The sequence below is a fragment of the Chiloscyllium plagiosum genome, chromosome 4 (genome assembly GCF_004010195.1).
Source record: "Chiloscyllium plagiosum isolate BGI_BamShark_2017 chromosome 4, ASM401019v2, whole genome shotgun sequence".
NCBI classification, from domain to species: domain Eukaryota; kingdom Metazoa; phylum Chordata; class Chondrichthyes; order Orectolobiformes; family Hemiscylliidae; genus Chiloscyllium; species Chiloscyllium plagiosum.
The window spans coordinates 129,967,749-129,988,174 of record NC_057713.1 but is presented as its reverse complement, the minus strand read 5'-3'; the positions used below and the strand labels follow the sequence as shown (position 1 = coordinate 129,988,174).

General features: G+C 42.5%; 1 protein-coding gene across 2 annotated transcripts in view; it reads right to left on the bottom strand.

Annotated features, from left to right (window-relative positions):
- LOC122549421 (solute carrier organic anion transporter family member 5A1) overlaps positions 1-20,426 on the bottom strand; it is a 179,261-nt gene that overhangs the window by 57,867 nt on the left and 100,968 nt on the right. For both annotated transcript variants that reach the window (XM_043689227.1, XM_043689228.1), the window contains exon 3: positions 3,050-3,267. In XM_043689227.1, the coding sequence (XP_043545162.1) occupies positions 3,050-3,267 (218 nt within the window). The remainder of the gene's footprint in view (positions 1-3,049; positions 3,268-20,426) is intronic.

Sequence of the window (20,426 nt, the reverse complement as noted above, 5' to 3'; positions counted from 1 at the left end):
ATACTTCACATTCAGATAATCGAGGCTTCTCTGTATATTTGTGTGATCATTAATAATTTACTTGTTCGTACAGACAAGAGACATGAAATGTCGCAGTAAATGCTGTTCAATGACAGAATCAGATCAAAAGTTGTACAGTTCGTTTCGAGATTTGGCCCCAGCAGCTAATCCCACTGTCCAACTAGTGTGGCGTCACTGGAGCCTTGGAGATGCACAATGTTCTGCTGCTTCCTGAGGATGAGGTTTCTGTAAAAACCGTGGAGATAAAATAACTCAAGCCTACTTTGTGAAGCAGCAGGGATTTTCTAACTCACATTGCTATTCACTCGCCAGAGACTCATTAATTGGAGCTTGAGAATTTTACAATTTACAATTTTGCTGCACAATAGGGCATTAATGGAAATCTCTCCAGTAGCAACAAGAATTAGTTTGAAAGTAGCTGTGCAATGGAACAGCAGCATACACCTTCCATGTATGATTCCTCATATCGTGGGTTCCCAGTTTCAATCTAATCATCAGGAAATGTGATAAATTGAGCTACCCATACCAGAAAGGAAGATAACATTAAGAACTGAGTCTTGCCTGCATGAAAAGTATGTGGATAAATGCATGTACTATATACTGATTGTATTTTATAACAGTTCAATTCTGTTCACCACTTACATACAATGGAAAATTGACTTCTTTTCAAACTTCACCTGAAATACTTAGACACAGCTTATTACATCTGAACTATTAATTTTCAGAGGTCCAACATGTAACATTTCATGAAATACAGACTAAAAAATGCCACCAGAATACCAAATATAGCAAAGAAAACATTAAATAAATATGCAGCGTTTTGTTTACGTGGTATGTTTCTCGCAAACATTTTTCAGCAAAAGGGCACTGAAATGTTGTTCATCAACAATGCAAACAAATCGACAATTTGTTTAAAATGAATCCCAAATCTAAATGTCATCTGTTACAATGGTACAATTTGAAAGTGGGTGCAAGAACAGACCCAGAGGTATTTGGAAGTGTTAAGTTGGCAAGTCAATGAACAAAATGCATCATGTTGATGGCTTTATAAATAGAAGAAAAGAGTACAATGGAAGGAACAAAAGATTGATTAGCCTTGAATTGGAATATTGTGTTCAATTCTGGGCACCATACATTAGGGAAGGATGTCAAAACCTTAGTGAGGGAGCAAGTAAACATGGTATGAGGGGGGAAAAAAATTAACCCAGCAAGTTTTTGGAATGAAAAGGAAAATCTTGAAAGAATGATGCAATCAAATTCAAACATAAGTTTTAAAGTGAATTGAGCAGATATTGTGAAAAACTAAATTTGTACGCAATGGATCAAAAGTAGGGTAGTGTGATTAATTAGCTAGCTTTAGCAAAGGGTTGTCGAATGAACAAAAGACTGAGTGGCTTCCATCTGTACCATATGGGAAGGCACAATAGCAACCCATAATCGCAGGCAAACGTTCTATGGCTTTGAATTCCATTTTGGCAGATGCTGAAATTTGAAATAAATTAAAAGCTTGAGTAAAAGCTGACCCAGCGATGACCATGGAGCCACTCTTGATTGTCCTTAAAAGCCATCCTAGTTCACTAATGTAGAGAATGCAATCTGTCTTCCTTACCTGGTGTGGCCGACACGCAACGCTACGACTCACAACAATGTGGTTGACTCTTAATTGCCCACTGAGCAAATAGGAACAGGCAATACATGCCTGGCCTGCATTGCCCACATCCCATGAATAAATAAAGAAAATCATGACTTTTTGATTACTCTGGCAACTTTTTTTGGCATACCTTGTTGAGGTTATAGACTTATCCATGGATGGAGTAATGCGAGGCCAATATCCCATCTCCAAGTCACTCTTTATTTACACGTGCATAGAAATTGACACTAGCCCTGCTTCTTCACAGCCAGCTCTCAGAGCAAACAGAATCTGTGTCATTCCTGTTTATGTCAGTCAGCCAGGACTCCTTGATTAGACCAGCTTAACAGCCCTAATCAGGGACTCATATTCTATGAGGTCCATCTGGCTGACCTCATTATAATCACTGCATAGTGTAATATCAGGTAGAAAATATGAACATTTAAATGAAGAAGGAACTAATAAAAATATCTACAAAAAGAAAGACACAAAATGGGTGAAAGAGAATGGAAGCAAAGGAGCATGATCAGGTAAACAAACAAGAGAATAAAGTGGGTGAGGAGACAGACAACAGAAACTAAGAAAGGAGGAAGGATTGCAAATAAATAGGAAGAGAGAAAGGAAAGGTAAAAGGAGAGACTGGAAAAGCACAGAAACAAAAGAGCAATAAATGAAGCCTTGGATTTTTGACAATCATTTGTGGATATGTAGTAAAGTAAAAATGCATCATAGTCAATTTTGTGAAAAGCTTTCAGAAATTCAATTTGCTGAATTTGTCAATATATAGAATCCTGGAGGTATTTGCTTCACACATTCAGAAAACTACTCTGCCGTTCTAAGGATCGTTCAAAAATAATTCATGTCCAAAAAAAATCATTCTTAGAGCATACTTCACAAGACACAGGCCATTCAAGTAACAGTGAAGCATTTATCTTTTTGACATGCTCTCAAAACCCAGTTGTGCTTGTCACAGATGTAACATTCTTCATTTGGATGAAGGGGGTACATTTTCACTGCCATTTCTTTTGAAAGTGATTGTCTAATGCTGAAACAGTCTCACAATTCTCTACCAATTAGGGGCTCTCTTACTCTCCTGTACGAATAACTAATAAGGTGGTGATCATGGAATAAACTGTAGCTTAACAACAGAAGGGTATTAAACAGCTAATTTAAGAAATAACTAGTAATGTCAAATAACAAGTCGATATTAATGAGCTAATACTTATTCACTAATTTCCAATTTAGTTACAGAAAGAACTAAAATTATTGCAATAACTCCTGTTACTACCTGTAATAAGGAGTACACATAATTAATAAACAATTTACATGTGAAAAATACAACCCAGTTAAGCTAAACTGGCTGATAACTGCACAAAATAAAGTGTTGAACACACTCACCTTTAATGTCCTTTCCAAAAGCCATTGAGGAAGCGACTGCACTCTTTCTAGGTTCTCTGCTGTCGGATTTCTCTTTCATCATCTCATCATCATTATTTGAATCACCCGAGCCCATTTTCTTTTTCTTCTTCTGTCGAGGTGGTAGTTTTTGGGGGAAAGTGAACATTGGCACTATAACTAAGAGCATGGCAATCGCGCAAAGCAAAAATCCACTCCACCTGCAAGGTTATTATAGGGGTGTGGGGAAGACCAGGGAGAGAAATAGAACGTAAACATGTGATGAGAATTTATCTTTGTGGTGCTGCGAGACACAAATTGACTCTATAATAGGTTATGGATCTAGAATTTCATGAATAAGAAAGGGGAAATGTTACTGTCTCAAATCACGTAAAGCTCAAACCTACATGATCTGTACAGAACATGCAAGTTCAAAGGAAGCAATAGGTAGCCTCTGATCAGGCAGTGACACAGTGCAACACAAGACTATTTATTTTTAGAAATAACAAGCAATATGCTGAAAACTCTGGCCATGGTAATCATCCCAACTGAAAATCCAAAGGTAACCCACTGCAACCATTTCAGGCAGTTAATGGTCTTTCCAATTCGGTCATGATGTGTAGTAGCCAGCATTTAATGCCCAATCCCTAATTCTCTGGGGGAAGATGGCACAAGTGCCTTTTGTAATTTGCCGAAGACCTCAAGGTATAGAACATCCACAGGTGCTGTTGGAAAGGAGGTTCTAGGATTGGACTGAGCAACAGTGAGGGGACAGATGGGTGAAGGTTTGAGGAACTTGCAGGTGGTGCTGCCATAAAAACTGAAAATAATGGATGTGATTGCTAGGTCAGACACACCTATGAGGAGTAACAGAGTTAGTAGCTGGAATGAGCCCTCCCAAGAAGCCGGCGAAAGTGAGGACTGCAGATGCAGGAGATTAGAGTCAAGATTAGAGTGGTGCTGGAAAAGCACAGCAAAAGGTCAGGCAGCATCCGAGGAGCAGGGAAATCGACATTTCGGACAAAAGCCCTTCATCATTCCTGAAGTGCTTTTGCCCAAAACGTTTATTTCCTGCACCTCGGATACTGCTTGACCTGCTGTGCTTTTCCAGCACCACTCTAATCTCCCCTCCCAATAAGTGCTAGAGCTTGTTGTGGAAAGGACTAATCATGGGAGAGATACCTGTTCTCTTCTTGCCATCTCAATAATTGAGTCAGAAGGCCCATGGCTGATCTTCCTTTCCTACAGGTACTGAAGGAGGAACCAGGGAAGCCTGCCACCAGGTCTATGGGATGGCTGCTGCAGGTGGGGGCACAGAAAAGGCTTTCAGCTAACCCCTCTTCCCTTGCCCCCTGTTAGGACATGGGGTAAACCCCTCTGCTAATTTAAACCAGTCACACAGAAAAGATTCACCGCATGCTGTAATCTGTTAAAATTCAAGAGGCAAAGAACTATCCCAGAGGTCACTAGTTAAGTCCAACAGAGAATATAAAACCAACAACTATTGACAACTCCTTTCTCTTAAACTTACCTTTTTTTTACCTCCCACTCTACATTACTAATCCGATTTTTAAAAATCCGATTAAAATTTACAAAAAAAAAATCACATTTCAAAACCAATCAGCTTTGCCAATTCTTCTGTGTAGATTCTCCCCAGGTCAGCCTCGATGTTCTGCTGTGCAATCCCCCACAGACAGGTACCTTTCAGAGAGCTCCTCAGCTAACAGTCTACATTTGCTGGTCCATGGCAGTTCTCCCCCTAATTGTTCTAAATGTCTGGTTGTGTACACCAAAACATCGGATTGTTTCATTGGTTTTAACATTATCAAAATATTAAATTCAAACTTGGTTGGATTTTGGTATCTCGGGACATAATTTAAACTGAATTTGAATTTGTTTTTGTTTCATGACAATCCAGCTGCTGCAATTTGTTTTGACCAAGTGTTACATTGTTATCTTGTTCAGGATACCCTGTTCTTTGTCAGTCCTTGCTAGCTTTTCAACTCTCTTAAAGATACAGTACACCTCCACACCTTCATAACACCCCAACCCACAATACCACAAAAGATGCACTCCCCTTCTCACCAGTCCACACCTTCATGACTGCGCAGCCCAGGCAACCATCTAGATCCCATTATCTGACCACTTCCAATTGGCCAGCAGCTTATGGCAGGCAGGACTTCTCTGGCCAAGTAGCCAATTGGTCACGTAGCGTGCCTGTCAGCTCTCAGGCGACTGATTTGTTTGACACATGGGCTTTCTCACTGATGGAGGTCTGGGTAGTTGGTCAACTATAAAGACATTCACTCCCAAACTGGTGCAAAAAACAATAAATCCCTGCCAAATGTTTCAGGGTCAGAATGAAACTGGAGCTCTTCATTCCCATCAGCACAGCAGGGAGGGGGGGCTATTGTTGGTACTGTAGCTGCTGTAGACATGGTATAAAGACTGGGCATACACCACCACTGAAATTCATATCCCACATGATTCACTTATCATTTTGGAAGAATATCATTTTGGTTTGATGGCTGTATCCTACTTGTATAGAACAGCACTTGTGTTGCTATAGCCTGATACTTCAAGGGTTGCTTAAATTTTTGGGACCCCTTCTTCTTTTGGTACCTGGGACTTCGATGTTGTGGCTATTACGGAGACATGGCTAGAACAGGGACAGGATTGGCTGCTGCGCTGTATTCTTCTATGTTCTATGTTCTATGTTCTATGTTCTTTAGGGTAGTGTGGTAGTCAATGAGTAACAATCTGATTAGGGTAGCCATTATACTACAGGATGACTCTGATGTGCCTTAGTTTGGCATTCTGTTACATGAAGTAAATGGTGTGAGTCTTGCTTACAGGGTCAACAATAAGGCTGACCATATAGAGCATGGAGCTGTAGGAATCCCAAAGCATTAATTATCCTGCAAAAGAGAGTGGTAGGCAGTATCTACGAGTGGGGCTCTCCCCCAGCTCATCAGGGAAAGGGTTCTTTTCTGACTGGTCCATTTCAAAAGTGAAGTTGAACATAGATGGACCCCATCAGACAGTGTAAGGAAAATTTGTTTGCAGTTGCAGTTTCCAATAAAGCAAACGTGTCATGTACACTTCAACAATATGCAAGGGGTAGGAGGTTAGGAGTCATTCCATTGAAGACACGTTTCTCATGGGAACTGATGTAAAAGTTATTGAAAGCAGGATGGAGAGGGGATGCCTGGCAGTACCATTTATCTGGACGTATATGGTGTCATTAGAGCTGATCCCAACTGTATGTGTTGCTAGGTTAGTTAGCTCAGTGTGTACAGATTCAGTCAATGGTAGCAAATTTAGAACACCACAATACAGTGCTGTGGTGCAAATATCCATGCACTCTTAAGTGCTACATTAGTGAATAAATTAGCAAAGTTGAATATGCACATATACAGGACATTGTTATTGAAATGCAAGCCCTGTACTATCTTTGCACAGGAGTCTTTCACCATGTAAACGGGGAACCTGTGCAGAGCTGATTGTAGCAATTCATGCTATGTAGAACAAGTCATAGAGAGACAGGTATAAAGTAACATGACGTTTGCGTGTCTTGGAGACCATGCGAATGAAGAATATTAGATATTACATCACCCAGCAGCATTACTCCTGCATAAATCCAACTAAAATTAATCTAACTTGCTTTTAAGCGAGATTTGGGGCCACGCTCAATGAAGGGATTAATGGAGATTAACCTGGACCCGTCATTAAGAGCAGTGTGCCTTTTCTCAATATTGCCATGCTCATTATGGATGGCTATTCCAGTCTCTCTGTCAGATGTAAGAAGTAGGGGAGGTGTGCCACACTATGAATTAGGAACATGAAGGTTAGAGGCCAGTTTTAGAGTATTTCTGCTTAGAGCGTTACTGCTTGTTTGCTTGAGTAAACTGTAATGACCACATGTTCAGTTGCAGTTAGAATGAGCTCTGGCAAAAGGGAACTTGGTGGAACACTGCAACACCACTGCATGGAATTTGGATTCGTGGTGCTGGAAGAGCACAGCAGTTCAGGCAGCATCAGAGGAGCAGCAAAATCGACGTTTCGGGTAAAAGCCCTTCATCAGGAATAAAGCTGAAGGGCTTTTGCCCGAAACGTCGATTTTGCTTCTCCTCGGATGCTGCTTGAACTGCTGTGCTCTTCCAGCACCACTAATCCAGAATCTGGTTTCCAGCATCTGCAGTCATTGTTTTTACCACTGCATGGAAGCCCAGCACTCAACGTGATGTGATTGTCTACAAGCATGTGATCTGGGGTACTGTGGTGGTTTCTGTCCAGCTGTGATAGGTTGGATAGCTGTATGATTTAAGAAATGTCCAGCCAAAATAAGCTGAGTAATTGTATAAAAGTGAAACCAAGACTCGAGGTGAATGAGGATGGAAAGCTCAGCAGGGTGCGTATGTTATGAGGGGGACTTATATCTCGCAAAATAAAGTCTTGTTTGTACTCTGACTGCTTCAGGTTATACATTAATCATCACAAAGAAAGTATGTCTAATTTGACTTTGAGACCTTGTGATGTGACTAATTGTGCTCCAAGCACAGTTCATTTCGAAAAAATTGTTGTTTCTCTTGAGATAAACAGTTTTTGCAATGCTATCCCGATCAGTACAATATCATGTCTTTTCTTCTTCAACGATATTAAAAACAGCTCTTAACTAAAAATTATGTCCTCACTTTTCAAGACTTGTTTCTTACAGGTGTCTAACTACCATGCCAACCAATAGGATGTTAAACTGGCATCAATGTTTTAACTCCAAACGTCAGGTTGCTAGCATTTCTCAAAGAAAAGCTTTGTTTTCATCCAAACTGAAGGCCGTTAGTATCACCCTAAATAGGTTAGTTAGAAGGTGCGATTCAAGGTCATCAGAACCACAGGTCAGTTCAAGGGTCATGCCAAAAGATGTTAAAACCAATTACATCATTTGAAAGACAGGTCTGGAGACTGTCAGACCCAGTGCAGCTGCATGCATGAGGTGGCACGGTGACACATCGGTTAACACTGCAGCCTCACAACGGCAGGAATCTGGGTTTGATTCCACTCTCTGGGTCTGTGTGGACTTTGCACATTCTCCCCGTGTCTTCAAGGGTTTCCTCTGGTTGCTCCGGTTTCTTCCCACAAGCCAAAGATAAACAGGTTAGGTGAACTGGCCATGGGAAATGCAGTTTTACAAGGATAGGATAAGGGGGTGGGTCTGGATGGGATGCTCTTCAGAGAGTCAGTGTGGACTCGATGGGCTGAATGGCCTGCTTCTACACTATAGGGATTCTGTGTATTAATCAGCTGTTATATCTTCACATTTTACTTAGTGTACAACAATTAAAATTACAAAAGTGCTTAATATTTGTTTCAAAAGCTTTATTTCCTTAAAAGAACCTTATACAGGGACAGCTTATCTTAAAGATATGTTAAGACTGGTTGTTGCTACGGTCCTTCTAATATGAAGGAGAGTATTCCCTGGTGTGCAGGGAAAAACTCGCTTTAATTAAGCATTCGTGACGAAGTATTTGTGGAATTTCTGAAAAAAGAAATAGGAAGTGATGTGCTTCAGTTCAAGTTTATTTTAAAATGGGATTTGGGATAAACTTTATAATTTTATTATAATTTTGCCTATCCCTTTAACACACCACCCTGTTCCCTGGCCAACATCTCTGCCTCAGTCTTGCTGCAGTGCTCAAGCAAAGCTCAGTGCAACCTGGAAGAACAGACCCTCATTTTCCACTTGAGAACTCTGCAGCCTTCTGGGGTTAATACTGAGTTCAACAATTTTAGGGGTGGAGCTACCTTCTCACATGTCATTACCCCAATACCCACACATGGGTACACTTGTTATCACATGGTCTGCTATTACACACCATCCATCTTTAGCCACTAATTGTCCAATAGTAGCTATTCATTCTGTTATGGACCAAGCCAGACCTTTTCAAAACATTTCAAGATAGTAGACCAGACCCTAATGCTTCTCATTGTTTTAAGCAAGTGTAGACTAGATATTCCAGGAGTGATGCAGCTGGTCAAACCACTCAGTTTTAAACAAAAGGGAATTTATTTATAGACTACTGAATGAAACATGAGCAAAAGAAAAAAGCAGAATTTAAACTAAGAACTATTTGAAAACCTGACCGACACAATATCTCACACAAGTTAACAAAGAGCATTTGGGATTTCGTGCCATATACCACAAACACACCCCTCGGCAAGAAGGTAAATTCAAACAGAGATTGCAGAGAGGATCAGCCGGGGATCATTTGTTGATACATGGAACCTCTTTTCCCCAGAAGCTTCTCAGAGTCTCCAGCTAAAACTAAACCAAACTAGGAAAATCCCTGAACTGGGAGAACTGACCACTCCCCTTTCATTGTACCAGCGTTTTTAAAAAAAACCCTAAAAGCCCTTCTCCCTCAGGCAGTATCTGTTAGCTGTAATCAAAGTGCCCGAAACCCAGACAAATTGGAACCTCTACCTTTTACAACCCCTTTTGGAAAAACGCCAAGGACAACATAACCTTGTTAAAAGTGCAGCATCATCACTATTCATCTAGGTTGATCATGATCCATTCCTTTGGCCATCACTCTCTATGGACTCTGTCCCCACCTATCATTTACTCCTTATCCCCACCCCACATTCTACCTTCTGCATAAAAACCAACATTTTCCTCACTACCATCAGTTCTGAGGAAGGGAGACCGGACCAAAACATTTAACTGATTCCTCTCCACGGAATGCTGCCATCCTGACTGAGCCTTTCCAGCAATTTCTGTTTTTATTTCTGATTTCTGGTGTCGTTAGTACTTTCGGATTTTATGGGGCATAATTTTACTTGGGTATACTATTGTGACGTATGATTTGGGCCATTGGCCTATTGCTTTGTAGAAGTTGTTTGTATTTTCATCCAATAAAACGAAGATAGAATCTATGCCATCAACCTTATAGGCAAAGTCCACACTTACATTTGAGGAGGGACATTATTGATCAGTAAGCAATTGTGAATATTGCACTGGATGCAATGTGCTGACTTTGCCTCTTTTTTGCTTTGGCTGGTTTCTTGGTTGTAAACAGAGAAAAATGGAGCAATGAGTTATCTAAAACTGCCTGCCAGCACTTTTCTTCCAAAACTCAACAGTGATTTCAGCCCCTGGAATACAGTACAACCTCAATTATCTGAACATCAATTATCTGAATTTTGGATTATCTAAACAAGATCTCAAAATGGCATTAGGCAACTCAGCATTCAGTTATCAATTAAGCCGCATTGTGATGTGTATTGCCGGATAACTGAAGCATGTTCAGATAACCAGCACTCATAAATTACCATTTGTTTACAATCCGATCAGTTATCCGAATAATCAATTATCCAAACAAAATACTCCCCGTCCGTCTCATTTGGATAATCGAGGTGTACACACAAATCCACTGGTTCAGTGGGACCCCTACTTAATGAGCAAGGCAGCATAACACCTGAGAGTCGAGAGTGTGTTGCTGGAAAAGCACAGCAGGTCAGCCAGCATCTGAGGAGCAGAGGAATCAACGTTTCGTGCATACGCCCTTCATAATGCCTGAGAGGAGAGATAACTGAATGAAGGCAATAATGACTGACCATTTCTTTTTTTGAAGGTTGAGAAGGGGTTGTGATATTTGGAAACAATTTACATTCTATATACTTCTGATGTTTACCGTGTGCAGGTTGAATCAAGGGGGAGGTAATGAGTTTCCCCAAGGCGGTGTATCATTTTGTTTTAATGACTAGGTTTTGAAGTATTGAAAGATTAAAATGAGATGAGTAAAGCATTGCAGAAATGTTCCCAAGCTGAGCTGCAGATGCCAAATCAAGAGGGTTTAATGACCTCAGAGGTCAGCCCCTTGAATTCTCCAATCACTGCACACTGGGAGGCTGCACAAAAGCTGTTGGAGAATTCCACACGAGACCGACTGTCGACTTGTAACCTGGATCGTCAAAGAAATCAGCTTCGTCAGTGGCTGTTACAATTGCTACAGCTCTGAATACAAGCAGCCTCAGGCGACCTCAGTTATAACGGTCTATCAGCTGTGGTCATTGTATCAAGAGGTTGACAGATGCTATGCTTAGGCAGGCATCTCAATTTATTATGTTCTCAAATGGTTGCCACAAAACAAACAGAGCGGCCTGTATTAGAGACAAATAGGATTCCACTGGCACACAGAGCTGTTAATTGTACTCAAGTAGCACTGAACATCCCCTTGAGAACCCTTCAATTTTAATAGCCAGAAGGGGCTCCATTCAGTGAGTTCATTGTATGCAAATGATTAGTGTTGGAAACTCAGCAGGCCTGGCAGTATCTGAGGAGCGAGAGTCAGTGGGTTTCCTCTGGGTGATCTCATTTCCTCCCACAGTCCAAAGATGTGCAAGTTAGGTGAATTGGCCAAGCTAAATGGCCCATAGTGTTCAAGAATGTATAGGTTAAGTGCATTAAGTCAGGGGAAATGTACTGTATATAGGGTAAGGGAATGGGTCTGGGTAGGTTACTCTTCAGAGGGTCTTGTTGGGCTAAAATGGCCTGTTTCCCCACTGTTAAGATTCTATGACTAAGTTGATGTACTGTGCTATTCACATGATATTTCACATAAGCGTATGTTCATTGACACTCTGTCCATAAAGCATTCTTCCATTACGCACAGAAACCCTGGTCCAAATCTCTTGTCTCCAGACATATGACACAGGACGCACATAAGGACTCTGCTAAAGACCCGATGTGCTGTCGCTGTGGGAGCTACCCAGCAGGTTTTAACTTCTGCCAGGTAATTTCTCATCTTCTGCTTTGTCATTCATGCCCTAACTTATCTTGACCGAGTTGGTGAGAAATGTTTTTTGCATGTGCATGCCAAGTTGAGACTAAGCTACCTAATCATGTCTATATGATAATTTTCTTCCAGCCATTCCATCTTCCATGTCGGTCAGAATCAGATTGTGCAAAAAGGGCTGAGTAAAACTCAGAGATCTAACTTCAAGAGCATTTCCATGCAGTGAAACCCACCCACACATTAATAATGAGCTCCAAGGATGGCATAAGGCTATTTGCCACCCAAGGCAAAACATTAGCCCATTGCACCACAGCGTTCCCTATTCCAGGAGACATTGAAGAAAGTAATGTCACAAAAGCCAGCAAGGAAGTAAAACCAAGGCTGAAGAAAAAACAAGTCCTTGGCAATAAGGGATGGCCTTTGGGAGCTGGTTAAGGTAATGATGTATTGGGAATACAAACTCCCTGTTGTGGGAATACACCACAGCAGCAAGTGGATATGGATGAAAGCACTGCTGTTAGAATTCCAGTTGTGGTCTTTATTAAGAATGTTGCGAGTACTTTTGCAGGAAACTTTAAAAAAACAAATCACTGACCCCATCAGAGGTGAAGTGATTCTATTCCCCACTCACGCCCACCAACTGTTCCCTCAAATAAATTTAACCTTCACCAAACCCATTGCAGCCACCAAATTCACAAGCAATCAGCATTTTCCTCTCTTTGTTTTTCACTTTAGGAGGTTTGTTTTTGAGTGTAGAATGTTGCTCTGATATCAGCTCACCGTGTGGCAATGCCTTGGTGGCAGTCATTGTATTTTCTTTCATCTTGCACACTGATGGGACTGATTTGTTTAAAGTGACGGCTTTCAGTTCTAACTCCTTTTATGAGATTTTTTTCTGAACAATCATAACTCTCTTGTCACCATGCCTCCCCCCTCACCCTGCTAGTGAGAGACCAGAGTCAAAAGGAGTTAGTGCTGGTCCTGATTGTGCCCCAAGCTTCCCGAGGTATTTGGTCTCAGAGCTCATCAGCTTTAAACCGTCAAAATAGTGAGATTTGGAGACGCCGCTGTTGGACTGGGGTGAACAAAGTTAAAACTCACACAACACCAGGTTATAGTCCAACAGGTTTATTTGGAAGCACTAGCTATCGTAGCGCTGCTCCTTCAACCACCTGATGAAGGAGCAGCGCTTCCAAATAAACCTGTTGGACTGTTGCCTGGTGTTGCGTGATTTTTAACTTTGATATAGTGAGAGGCGGCATTGGATAAATTGCCAAAATGAGGGCTGCCACAAGTATAGAAGCAGCAAAAGGAAGGTAAAAAGAAAATAACTCAGAGTTTTAAAAAATGAAGAAAATCTGATGGCTAAAATGTTTTTACATGAGATCTTCAGATTACAGATGAGGCATGGACCCAAAAGGAAAAAGAGGTTCAGCCAAAGTTGAAGTTCCTTAAAGTTGTCTCCAATTGAAGCGAAAACTAGAGGGTAAGTTTTAACTTTTCCCACTCAGCAGAAATGAGATAGATTGATGGCAGTTAAAACTGTCACAGTGACTTGCTCTCTCCAGCCCTGCTCTTTTTCCAAACATTTCACCAAGTATTTCCAAGCAGCACAGACGTAGTGAGATACAGCCCAAGTGAGGACACAGTTCGGGGATCTTGGAGGCAGTGCAGGAATTTGGTGCAGAGGGGAAGAGGTGTCTTTCATTTGCTTTCTTGGTTCATAGTGTGTGGGGTCTTAATATATGACTAATTGAAGTCCTGGTTTGGGGGCCTAGCACAAATACAATGGCACTACAAGAAAATCATAAGTTCATTGGTTGGTAATAGCTACTCATTTGACTATCTGCTGTAGGTTACTTTTAGAGGAAAGTATCTCATGGAATGTTTACAAGATTTTTTTTTGGAACAGCTTGCGTTAGAGCCCACTAGGAAACAAGCAATTCTGGAGTTGGTGATGTGTAATGAGGCAGACTTGATTAGCAAGTTTAAGGTGAAGGAACCCCGAGGGGCCAGTGATGATAATATGAGAGAACTCACCGTGCAGTTTGAGAGGGAGAAGCTGGAATCAGATGTAACAGTCTCACAATGGAGTAAAGGTAACTACAAAAACATGAGGGAGGAGCTGGCCAGAGCTGATAGGAAGGGGAGCCCAGTAGGGAGCAGCAATGGCAGGAGTATCTGGGGGTTATTTGGGAGGCACGAGAGAATTTCATCCCAAGGAAGAAGAAACTGACTAAAAGGATTTTGAGGCAACCCTGACTGACAAGGGAAGTCAGGGACTGCATAACAGCAAAAGAAAAAGCATACAATATGGTGAAGATTAGTGGGAAGCCTTGGGTTCAGAAAATATTTACAAGGATGTTGTCAGGATTTGAGGGTTTGAGCTATGGGGAGAGGCTGAACGGGCTGGGGCTGTTTTCTCTGGAGCATCGGAGACTGAGGGATGACCTTACAGAGGTTTACAAAATCACGAGGGGCATGGTCAGAGTGAATAGACAAGGTTTTTCTCCAGGATAGGGGTTACCAAAACTAAAGGGCTTAGGGTGAGAGGGGAGAGATTTAAAAGGGACCTAAGCAGTGACAATTTCACGCAGATGAGGATGCATATATGGAATAAGCCGGCAGAGGAAGTAGTGCAGGCTGGTACAATTACACTAAAAAGGCATGGGTACATGAATAGGGAGGGTTTGGAGGGTTATGGGCTTAATGCTGGGATTAGGTTAATTTAGGATATCTGGTCAGCATGGATGAGTGGGACCAAAGGGTCTGTTTCCGTGCTATATGTCTCTGTGACTCTACAAATTTAAATACCAGCAGAGGACAATTTTAAAAAGCAGAAAAGTGGAGGAGCACATTACACGTCACTAAATCCAGAATTGTCTGTTCCCTAGTGGGCTCTACAATGAGCTGCTCCAAAATACCATCTCTTAGTCATTCTACAATTTCCTTTTCCTGAGTTCCGACCAATCTGATTTTCCCAGCTGACCTGCATATTAAAGTCTCCATGATTATTGTAATAGTGCCTTTCTTACATGCCTTGTCTATCTCCTGATTTATTTTCTTCCCCAAATCCTGACCACCGCTATGGGGCCTGCACATAACTCCCATCAGGGTCTTTTTCCCTTTGTCGTTCCTCACAGAGATTCTCCACCTTCTGGCTCTACATCACTTCTTGCTATCGATTTTAATTCACTTCTAGTGAACAAGGCCACCCGCCCCCTCTTGATAGGATATGTATCCTCAGATTGTTAGTTCCCAGCCCTCATCCCCTTTGCAGCCACGACTCTATGTTACATCCTACCTGCTAATTTCAATCTGCGCTGTAAGCTCACTTACCTTGTTTCGTATAAGGCATATATTTAAGTACAACACCCTTAGTCCTGAATCGACTGCCCCCATTCTCAAAGATGTCCGCTCATCTAGTGTGCCTGAAGTTCGATGCCTGACCCTTTCCATAATCTCTGTCCTATTAATTGTTCTGGAAACTTGAATAACCTCTGCTGAGTCCTCCCCCTATCTAGATGATTCATCCAGCCCATCAGAAGAGCTCACACATTCCCCAGTACCAGTGTCAATATTTTATGAATTCAAACTCGTTTCTCCCACACCAATCTTTGAGCCACGTATTCACCTGTTTAATCTTGTTCAACCTGTGCCAATTTGGTCATAGCTCAGGTAGTAATTCAGAGCACAATACAGGTTTGGTTCTGCTTTCTAATTCAGCCCCTAGCTGCTCATATTCTCTCAGCAGCACCTCTTTCCTCTTTCTCTTGATATCTTTGGTACCTACATGGGCCATGTCAACTGGATATTTCCCGTCTCACTCCAAGTTCCTCTGCAGCCCAGGTGACATATCCTAGGGGAGGACAAGGCAACCCGAGCTGACAAGGGAAGTGGGAAGATTAGTAGGAATCAAGGGAATTGGGAAGCCTTTAAAAACCAGCAGACAATAACAAAAAAATGAATAAGGGGGCAGAAGATGAAATATAAGGTAATCTAGCCAGTAATATAAAAGAAGACCGCATGATTTTTAAAAAAAGTTGTATAAAGATAAGAGAGAGGCATGGAGGCACGTGAGGGCATGGAGAGGCATGTGGGTGGCAACGTGGCTCAGTGGTTAGCATTGCTGTCTCACAGCGGCAGGGACTTGGGTTCAATTCCATCCTCGGGCAACTGTGTGTGTGGAGTGTGCACATTCTCCCTGTGTCTGCGTGGGTTTCCCATGGGTGCTCCGGTTGTGCAGGTTAGGTGGATTGGCCATGGGAAATTGCCCTTGGTGTCCAGGGATGTGCAGGGATGTGGGTCATCCATGGGAAATGCAGGGTTACAGGGGATGCCCTTTGGTGGGTCAGTGTGAATTCAACGAGTCAAATGGCCTGCTTCCACACTGTAGGGATTCTATGAAAGGCCCATCGGGCATTGGACCACTGGAAAAGTAGTAATGGGGAACAAAGAAATGGCAAAAAGAGTTGAATAGGCAGTTTGCATCAGATTTCACAATAGAAGACACAATTAGCATACTAGGTCTTCAAGCGAATTGGGGCAGAGGTGAGTGTAGTGGCCATCACTGAGGAGAAGGTGCTGCGGAAGCTGAAAGGTCAGAAGGTGGGTAAATCACCCGGATTGGATGGATTACAGCCTAGAGTTCTGAAGGAGTAAGATGAGGAGATTGTAAAGGCATTGGTGGTAATCTATCTGGTAGCACTGAAGTCAGGGAGTGTCTCAGACGACTGGAAAATGGCTAATGCAACATCTTCGTTTAAGAAGGGAGAGGTAGAAGATGGGAAGTTATAGGCCAGTTACTGTGACCTCGGTCATTAGTAAGATTTTAGTGTCCATTATTAAGAATGAGATTGTGAAATACTTGGAAGTGTGTGGTAAAATGGAGCTGAGTCAGCACGGCTTGCCAAAGGGAGGTCAAGCCCGACGCATCTGTTAGAATTTTATGAGGAGATAATAAGCAAGTCAGATAAAGGAAAGCCGATGGATTGATTTATTTGTAATTTCAGAACTTTGACAAGGTGCCACACAGGATGTTCCGAAATAAGATAAGAGCTCTTGGTATTAGGGGCAAGGTACTGGCATGGATAGAGGATTGGCTGACTGGCAAAAGACTGAGAGTGGGAATAAAGGGTTTTTTTCAAGGTGGCAGCTGGTGACTAGTGGAGTTCCACAGGAGTCAGTGATGGAACCATAACTATTCAGGTTGTACATGAACAGTCTGAACAAGTAACTGAGGACAGTGTTGTTAAGTTTGCACACAATGCAAACATTGGGGAGGGACAGGTAGTACTGAAGCAAGGAAGTTTCAGAAGGACTTGGACAAGCTGGAGAGTTGATTAGTGGCAAATGGAATACAATGTGGGAAAGTGTGAAGTTATGCACTTTGGTAGAAAGAATAAGGGTGTAGACCATTTTCTAAATGGAGGGAGGTTTCAGAAATCTCAAGCACATGGGGACTTCAGAGTCCTAGTTCAGGCTTCTCTGAACATGCAGTTTAAGGTTACATTCTTCTTACTAACTGCCATATGAACGCTCAGTTCAAGAGGGCTAGAATATAAGAGCAGAGGTGTACTGTTGAGGCTGTATAAGGCTCTGGTCAGACCGCATTTGGAACACTGTCAGCAGGTTTGGGCCCTGTATCTTGGAAAGGAGTGCTCACATTGGATGGGATACAGACGGGGTTCACAAGAATGGTCCCGGGATGAAGGGCATTCCATAACAGGAGCGGTTGAGGACTCTGGGTCTGTACTCAATGAGGGGTAGGATGAGAGAAGGATGAGGGGTAGGGGCTGATCTCATTGATAGTTACAGAATACTGAGAGGCCTGGATAGAATGGATGTGGAGAGAGTAGGACTCTAGAGCACAGCCTCAGGGTGATGGGGGACCCTTTAGAACAGATGAGGAAGAATTTCTTCAGCCAGAGGGTGGCGAATCTGTGGAACTCATTGCTTCAGAGAGCTGCGGAGCCCAAGGCATTGAGTGCATTTAAGACAGAGATGGATAGCATCTTGATTAGTAAGAGGATCGAGGGTTATGGGAAGAAGGCAGGAAAATGGGGTTGAGAAACACATCAGCTATGATCGAATGGCAGAGCAGACTAGATGGACCAAATAGCTTGATTCTGCCACTAATCAACTCTGTTATGGGCTATTTCAATCTTAAACTGTTCTTCTGCTTAAGCAAGAGAGGCACAGTCCAGAAGCTAGAAATATCCTTCCTTAATTATACAGACTGGGCTATGGTGAGCAGATTGCCTGGTTACAACGTTCATCGAAGGCTGTGAGCAAAAGTAATTGTGGCTTTCACCAGCCAACCATAGAGCAGCTTTGGAGCTGTCTCTGAATAAATTGCTGCTCCTATTTTGGTATGACTTTAAAATTTAACCACTTTATATTAAGCCATTTACTTAAAGTAAAAGTGATAGCGACTGCAACAGTGAGCTCTGAGATACCCAACACAGGATTGATATAAATCCTTTCACTATTACTTATTGCTCCCTACCTTTCAACCTGTTCCTAATTTTCAAGGCTTACTCTAAATTCCAACCTGAGGTAATTTAATAGCCCTTTGTGTAAAACTTTACCAAATAGCTTTTGGGAGTTAGGATACTTCATACAGTCATGGTGTCACAGAGATATACAGCATAGAAACAGACTCTTGAGTCCAACTCATCCATGCCAACCATGTTCCCAAACTAAACTGGTACCACCTGCCTGCATTTGGTCCATATGCCTCCAAACCCTTCCTATTCATGTACTTATCCAAATGTCTTTTAAATGTTGTAACTGTACCTGTATCTACCATTTCCTCTAGACATTCATTCCACACACAAATCACCCTCTGTGTGAAAGAAGTTGCTCCTTGTGTCCCTTTTAAATCTTTATCCTCTCACCTTAAAACTATGCCCTCTAGTTTTGAAACCTCCTACCCTGGGGAAAAAGCCTTTGCTATTCAGATTACCTATTTCCCTCATGATTTTATAAACCTCTATAACCCTCAACCTCCAACGCTTCGGGGAAAAATGTCCTAGCCTATCCAGGCTCTACTTATAACTCAAACCCTCCAATTCCAGTAACATCCTTATAAATCTTTTCTGCACCCTCTTCAATTTAATAATATCCTTTGTATAGCAGGGCAACCAGAACTGCACACAGTACTCCTAAAGTGGCCTCACCAATGCCCTGTACAACTACAAAATGATGTCCAAACTCCTATACCCAATGCTCTGGCCAATGAAGGCAAGGGTGCTGAATGCCTTCTTCACCACCCTGTCTACCTCTGACGCAACTTTCAATGAACTATGCACCTGAACTCCTCGATTTCTCTATTCTACAACACTCCCAGGGCCCTACCATTAACTGTATAAATCCTACTCTTGTTCATCCTACCCTTGTTCAGAGAGTGGCAGGAGCTGGGCGGAAGTTCAGGCAGAGCGCAAAGCCGGTCGGGAAGGTAAGTGATTACTATTAGAGTGGGTGTGTTCTAAACCCCAGGTCCTACAAAGTAGGGTCTCCCTCCCTCCCTCCTTCTCTAACCTAAATTAAGAGTCCACAGACTTGCCACAAAAAGAGGGTCTAAGGAAGTTTGGATCGAAGAGTGAGGCTTCAGCTCAGGAGTCTTTGACAAGGAGGTTGAGTGAAGTGATTACGCCACAGTTGAAGAGGGTGAAGACATGACTGCCCAGCTGGTTCAGTGCGCTACGTGATGTGGGAGGTCAACAACTCTGGTGTGTCTGGCTCGTATATGTGTGGAAAGTGTGTGCACATTCAGCTATTGACCGAGCATATTGCAGCGCTGATGAAAGAACTCGAGGACCTTAGGCTCATCCGCGAGAACGAGATCTTTCTGGACAAGACCTTCAGCGAGGTTATTACACCAATCATGCCAGAAGAGAGCAGAAGAGAGCAGACAATGAGGAAGGCAGAGAGGAGACAGGTGCAAGAGACCCCGGGAGAAGTACCTGTCAAGAACAAGTTGAAGCTTTTGGAAACAGTAGAGACTGATGACACTGCCAGTTCGCAAGGCGGCCAGGTCTGTCAAACAAAAGTTGGTGCAGAGGCAGAGCGGAAGAGTCGGACATCGCACAGAGCCGTGGTAATAGGGGACTCCATCCTGAGAGGAACTGACCGGGGTTTTTGTGGCAGCAGACAGGATTTAAGGATGGTGTGTTGCCTTCCTGGTGCCAGGGTGAAAGACATCGCGGACAGATTGCAGGAAATCCTCAAGGACGAGGGTGAAGAGCCAGAGGTCGTGGTACATGTTGGCACAAATGATGTCGGGAAGAAGAGGAGGAACATACTACAGCGGGACTTCGGAAAACTAGGAAGAAGGCTGAAAAGCAGGACGTCCAAGGTGGTTATCTCCGGTTTGCTTCCAGTTTCTCGGGCTGGTGTGGCCAGAAACAGGGAGATAATGGACTTGAACGTGTGGTTGGGGAACTGGTGCAGGAAGCAAGGATTTAAGTTCTTGGATCACTGGGGTATATTTTGTGGTAAGCATAAATTCTACAAGAGAGACGGTGTGCACCTTAATAGGTTAGGGACCAGCATTCTGGCAGGCAGGTTTTCTACTGCAACAC